This window comes from Dreissena polymorpha, chromosome 16 (assembly GCF_020536995.1).
Source record: "Dreissena polymorpha isolate Duluth1 chromosome 16, UMN_Dpol_1.0, whole genome shotgun sequence".
In the NCBI taxonomy this organism is placed as follows: domain Eukaryota; kingdom Metazoa; phylum Mollusca; class Bivalvia; order Myida; family Dreissenidae; genus Dreissena; species Dreissena polymorpha.
In genome coordinates this window covers 11,262,088-11,269,002 of record NC_068370.1, presented here as the reverse complement: position 1 = coordinate 11,269,002, position 6,915 = coordinate 11,262,088, and the positions used below count along the sequence as shown (strand labels likewise).

General features: G+C 39.0%; 1 protein-coding gene across 1 annotated transcript; it reads left to right on the top strand.

The window, feature by feature from the left end:
• The first annotated feature begins 2,395 nt into the window (after nucleotides 1-2,395).
• LOC127861664 (b(0,+)-type amino acid transporter 1-like) lies at nucleotides 2,396-6,403 on the top strand. The gene is made up of 3 exons (XM_052400352.1): nucleotides 2,396-3,223; nucleotides 3,552-3,770; nucleotides 6,338-6,403. The coding sequence occupies exons 1-3, from the start codon at nucleotides 2,396-2,398 to the stop codon at nucleotides 6,401-6,403; spliced, it is 1,113 nt and encodes a 370-aa protein (XP_052256312.1).
• The last annotated feature ends 512 nt before the right edge of the window (nucleotides 6,404-6,915 follow it).

The following is a 6,915-nucleotide window of genomic DNA, read 5'->3' as shown; positions in this document are numbered from 1 at the left end:
AAAACATAGAGACACTATTGAACAAAAGAATTTTGAAAGTGGACATACCCAGATGGAGTTGTGATAGTGTACATGCTTCAATAGAACGAGCAAAGAAACTTACATTGGTATATGTACCAAGCCAGTGAGAAACAATTGTGAAGGTTGCACGAAAAAGAAATCCGTATGTTGTAGTGCCGATGAAATACTATGACTTTTTAGATATCAAGCATGTAGCCAAATATGTACTACCGTTAAACGTTGTAAATGTAAGTGGACAAAACGTTTTATGGACAAAAATAACATGGGTAAAACTGCAAAAAAGTGATCCGGGGCGTGTGTTTTTGAAGAGCAGTTTCGATGACACCAGTTTTCAGTGTGTGCAACTTAAATCCTCAAGGAAAGGACCTTCTATAAAATGTGACTTAAAACCCTTGTATGATGCCAAACTTCCAATTACAGTAGCAAAGAAAAAAGACCTGCTATCACTTTGCTCTGATGAATAATTCCTTCAGGATATGACCAGTATTTCAAGGATATTCCATCTGATAAGACAACTAGGGACAGTCTTCCAGAACCAGATACAATGGAAGAAAGTGAAGATTCAAATGTGGAATAGAAAATCTGAATCTTGACTTTCTTCCATTGTGAAGGTTGGAGACAAACAAGTCCATACTGATTGAAATATATGTATTGTTACATGTGCATGTCCTGTTAAAATCTAGAATGCAAAAGGAAATAATAATGTACTTCTGTATAATAGTATCTCGTATTATGAATATTAATATGAACTTGTGCTAAGTGCACATGTTTCGTTCAGTCTCTCAAAATAGATGCATAGCACAGGGCTGTTTTGCCTTAAGGGCACTTAGACCTGTATGGCATAGGAAAAGCAGGGTACTATTCTTATGCTAAGTAGCACCAAGTGCACTTAACACAGTGGCACACAGAATATATATATGTTTTACCTTTATGCCATAATGAAGTAAGTGCTATTTTGAATACAAAAGCATTAAATATTGTATGCAATTATATGATATGTTTATAATGCCATAACAATACTTTAACCTAATAGTGTAACACAATATTATGCTAATATTCATATTCAAATAAAAGTTGTAGTTTGACAAACCTTCTTTTGCGTTTTTCTCCACTATTTGAAAAATGGACTTATTACGTTCTGGCTGTAACCCCTCGATATTGCTTTTATATTTTGCATACTTCTTTACCAACATGACCCCAATCTATAAACAAGAGCACACAACTGTATCAAGCATTTTGACAGAATTATTGCCCCTTTTATACCTAGAATATGCATATTATTGATAAATCTATGTTAAAGTTTGCGTACCACCTCAAATATTTTCTATGTCCTTTGACATATTGCATTCATATTTTGCATACTTCTTTACCAGCATGATCCCAATCTGTAAATAAGAGCAGACAACTGTATCAAGCATTTTGACAGAATTATTGCCCCTTTTATACTTAGAATATGCATATTATTGATAAATCTATGTTAAAGTTGGCTTACCACCTAAAATATTTTATATGTCCTTTGACATAATGCTTTCATATTTTGCATACTTATTTACCAACATGATCCCAATCTATAAACTAGAGCAGACAAATGTGTCAAGCATTTTGACAGAATTATGGCCCCTTTTATACTGAGATAATTGAACATTTTGCTTAAATTGCCATAACTTCTTTATATATGATCACATTTGATTCATACTTTGACAAAACAACACTTACCTTACATAACACAGTGCACTCCACACAAACCAATCCCCCATGCACCACCGCAGAATCCCCCCCCACATTTTTTTATATTTTTTTCCTTATTTTTGAAAGATAATCTATTAAATGACCACCCACCCACATTATACCGCCCTCTCCATGATGGCTTACGTTATACTGTCAAGCACTCGAATAGTCAGTCGAGCGCGCTGTCCTCTGACAGCTCTTGTTGAAGGACCGTCCAACCATCCCACCAAGCTATTTGGATCAAACTTAAAATAAAATCTTATTAGTTTGTTTTATGTCTTTACAAATGTTCAATAGATTATGGAAAATATACCTGAAATCAGAAACGTCTGTAAAGTACAACTTCTTTAAAACATAAGCGATCAATATGTTTCAATTATGGTCACCTCTTTCACTAAGAATATGACTATATTACCTTGACTTTATTGAATATGAACCATTTCCCCATGATGGCTTACGTTATACTGTCAAGCACTCGAAAAGTCGAGCGTGCTGTCCTCTGACAGCTCTTGTAGGGAAAGGTCTTACGCATGGACACGCGGCAACGTTGTTTTTTGTTGGTGTTTTCAGTTTGTATTTTTCTCGTTGCCTTTGTAAACGCTTTCAGAGTTGTTAATTGGTAAATTTCATATATTGTGCCTAAGCAATGGAGTTAACAAGTGCTAGTCGATATGATGCAGACAATGCCCCGGCTCAAACGACCAACTGTACAGGCGTGACGCAAGTTCATTGTTACATCACTGGCGGTCGGATACGAGTGAAAGAACGTATCGGGCTACTAGGGAGTAGGTCGTTCATTTTGGGGACGGTCATTGGTACCGGGATCTTCATCTCTCCGCGTGGGGCGCTGTTGAATTCCGGCTCGAACGGCGCCGCTCTCATAGTCTGGGCAGCGTGCGGTGTGATGAGCATCATCATCGGTCTCGTGTACGCAGAGCTGGGCGTGCTCCTTCCGAAGTCAGGAGGAGATTACTACATCATACGGTCTGGTTTTGGAGACGGGCCGGCTTTTCTGTGCTCCTGGGTATCCACCGCGATCACGAACAGCCGAACGAAATCCCTTCTAGCCCTCGTGTTTGTCGATTTCTTATGTGCAACTATCTTTGAAAAATGCAAAGCCACGGACAGCTTGCGGAAATCCATTGCCTCCATTGAGTTGTTGCTTATAGCTATAACAAACTCTATCAGCGTGAGATGTGTTACCTTTCTACAAAGCATCTTTACTCTGCTGAAGGTAGCGGCCCTTGTTGTCATAACGACGGGCGGCTTTGTGTACCTTATGCAAGGTAAAGTTGACAATTTTGACAATGCTTTTGCAGGAACTAAAACCGATGTCACATCGATCTCGTTGGCCGTCTATAGCTGTATTTGGGCGTACACTGGGTACGCAAGTTTGAATGACATTGTTGAAGAAGTTGTTAATCAAAAGGAAAAAGGTTCCCAGAGCGATTATAATATCAATGACATTGGTAACGTTGGTATATATTTCAACAAATGTGGCCTATTTTACTGTGTTGACTAACTCTGAATTTCTTACTGCCCCTGCTGTTGCCTTTACATGGGGCGAGCGGATTCTTGGTGCTGTGGCCATCTTCATTCCCCTAAGCGTCATGTGCTCTGTGCACGGAACATCCAGTGGAGGCTTTTTCATGGATGTTCGTACTCGCTTTGCGGCAGCGAGAGCCGGTCATTTACCGGAAGTTCTCTGTCACCTGCATCACTAGTCAGGGATCACGCTGGCGTCGCTCATCTTGAATACAATAATCGCAATCCTACTTTTAATCCCTGCCGACATTGTTCAGCTCATCAACTTGTTGAACTTCACTGGCTTCGTGTGGCAAACGCTGAGCATAATCACGTTGATGAAACTTCGCTACCAGAAACGCAGACTTCCCCGCAGGAAGGACGCGTTCTCGGTGCCGATAGTGGTTCCGGCCTTCGCCTTGCTCATAACCCTCTTCATGCTCATCTCGCCGTTCATATCCAAGCCCAAGATCGAGTTCCTATACGGCGCGGGAATGGTGTTGTCCGGTTTGCTACTATACGTTCCTTTCCCTGGGATCACATGGCGCGGGAATGGTGTTGTCCGGTTTGCTACTATACGTTCCTTTCCCTGGGATCACATGGCGCGGGAATGGTGTTGTCCGGTTTGCTACTATACGTTCCTTTCCCTGGGATCACATGGCGCGGGAATGGTGTTGTCCGGTTTGCTACTATACGTTCCTTTCCCTGGGATCACGTGACCATGTACGCGCAACTGTTTCTTGAACTCTGCCCCACGGTCCCGGATGAAGATGTCTGAGAAATGTTAACCTTCTTGTAATTGGATACTTTTGTGGAAACAACGAAACAACGAAAATCCTTGATACATACGCATAATGAAATAATTAAACACATCGCAGGGTTACCATGTAAAGGTTATTATTCTTCCATTTAGTATAAATATGCTACAGCAAAAAAACAAACGAAATCACATTTACAGCTTCTAGACCTGCATATAATCTACTCTCAGCACTTTGGCAGACAGTCAGAATATACAATTTTAAAATTCCAGAATTTTCAGACTTCTCAATTTCGAGATTACCACCTTTATATACACCGTAGCTGTTGTCCTTTATCTTGCCAGCTGGCGTTCAGTATATATTTAGTTGTTCAAACCTATAATGTACTTCGTTAAATATCGCTTTATTTCGTACATTTCCATCACTACGAACGTCCCCGATTGTGTGCGTTTTTCTACGATAATGTGTGTTTTTCTACGGTTATTTGGTCAAAATACAAACCGGATACAAGTTTTATTACGCAACACAAATTAGCTATGTCTCCTCTGTTGTAGAGGTAAAGCATACGGTTTGACCGTGCATCGATCCCGGTTTCGGTGCCCGAGCCAGTGCATCTTTTAAGCAACGTTTGTATTTGCTATTATAATTATTTTAAACTATTCCATATACTTAAGTGGTTCAAATGCCATTATTATATGACATTTAAAAAAACCAAGTCCATTTGAGTCGTGTTCTGAGAAAAACTGGGCATAATGCATGTGCGTAAAGTCTCGTCCCAGATGTGCAGTCCGCACAGGCGAATCAGGGACGACACTTGCCGCTTTTTCTTTATGACATTTTTCGTTTAAATGAAGTCTCTTCTTAGCAAAAATCCAATTTAGGCGGAAAGTGTCGTCCCTGATTAGTCTGTGCGGACTGCACAGGCTAATCTGGGACGACACTTTACGCATATGCATTATGTCCAGTTTTCTAAGAACGCGACTCAAGTATACTTTAAATTCCAAGGTATGGGTGAGTTATGAACTGCTTATCATATTCACATGTTTTAACTAACGTTTGAGCACTTGAACTATTCTATATGGAAATCTGTAATTCTGTATATCTATGATAAGCTGAGATGTATTAAACGGATAATATGAAATGTTTATATCCCGATCGCTTTCTTTTACAAATGATGTACTACAATTAATATTTGTAAAAAAACTGATACTATTTTTACGCAACGTTAAAAAATTTCTACTGCAGCATAGTTATAGCATATTCATTTGTATTGACATCATTGGAAGTGAGGCTGGAGCTTGTTATGTCCCCCAATCTATACGCGGGGACATATTGTTTTTGCCCTGTCTGTTTGTTGGTATGTTGGTTCGTTGGTTTGTTTGTTTGCGTCAAACTTTAACATTTACCATAACTTTTGCAATATTGAAGATAGCAACTTGATATTTGGCATGCATGTGTATCTGATGGAGCTTCACATTTTGAGTGGTGAAAAGTCAATGTCATCTTTCAAGGTCAAAGGTCAAATATATGGGGGGGGGGGTCACAAACACATTATTGTTTTCAAATAATATCAAATGAACTGCAACATTTGTCAGATTTCCACAAAACTATCTTAAATATCTTAGAATCAGTTTTGATTTCAGAAAAAAATGAATGTTTGTATCACTGATTTATAAAAGCATTGCAAAAAACGTGTTTGTTAATTTATGGATTGTCATATATGCGTGCACCAAATACATCGCCTTCATCTTTGGAAAGGGGAATGTAAGAACCATAATTATATTTATTTGCGCAAAGATCTATGTACACAAAGTTTCTCCGTGAACATTTTGGCGAGCTTCTCAGTATCGTTCAAGATGTTTTACCCATTTATGCCTAGCGCTTAGAAAAAAATGCCTTGGCAAACAGCGTAGCTCCAGATGAGACGCCGCATGTTGCGGCGTCTCATCAGGGTCTGCGCTATTTGCTTAAAGGAATTTCTTTAATAAATATTCTTAATATAGAAATAAATATACTAGACATTCCTAATTTTGGAAATAAATTAATCCAATTAAGAAGGATGGAAGAGTCCACTAGGCATAAATGGGTTAAATCAATGTGACTCATTCCTGGTGAGAGAGGTCAGTAAGACGGCGTTAAGTTGGAACGTTTGAATCTCGAAATCTATTTTACTCTTAGAATGTACATGTGTCTGCACCAGTAATAAATGCAAAACGCGGCAGTGATATTTAAGTTTAAACATATTTAGTTTACTCTTCGGCACCAAATGTCTTCCTGTGAAAAATCAGTACATTGGATTGTTGCAGGGTGTTGGGAAGGCTTCTAAGAAGAGATCGAACCGGAACCTTCAGGTCGCAAGGCAGAGACAATAGTCATAACACCATACCCGCCAATTTCAGTATCTTTTAGTTAACCCAAACCACACGTTATAATATAATTTATCATTTATCGGTATTCAGTATAATTCCGAGCGATCGCATTTCTGGTATGTGATAAACTTCGATGCCCACTGTGTAATACCAATCACTTGTCCCCCGAGACCATACTATATATGAGTCGCGTTCTGAGAAAACTGGCTATAATGCTTGTGCGTAAAGTGTCGTCCCAGATTAGCCTGTGCAGTCCAAACAGGCTAATCAGGCACGACACTTTCCGCCTAAACGTGATAATCGGTAAGGAGGGACTTCCATGAAACTAAAAATACCATAAAAGCGGAAAGTGTCGTCCCTGATTAGCCTGTGCGTATTCATCGCTTAGGTTCTAAAAGTAAGAATACAGTATTAGTTGATGGCAATTTTTTTTTAATATGTTTTGTTGATATTTATGAGATGAATATCATCATCCGAACTTTTTATTTCCGACTGATATGTTTAACATATACTAA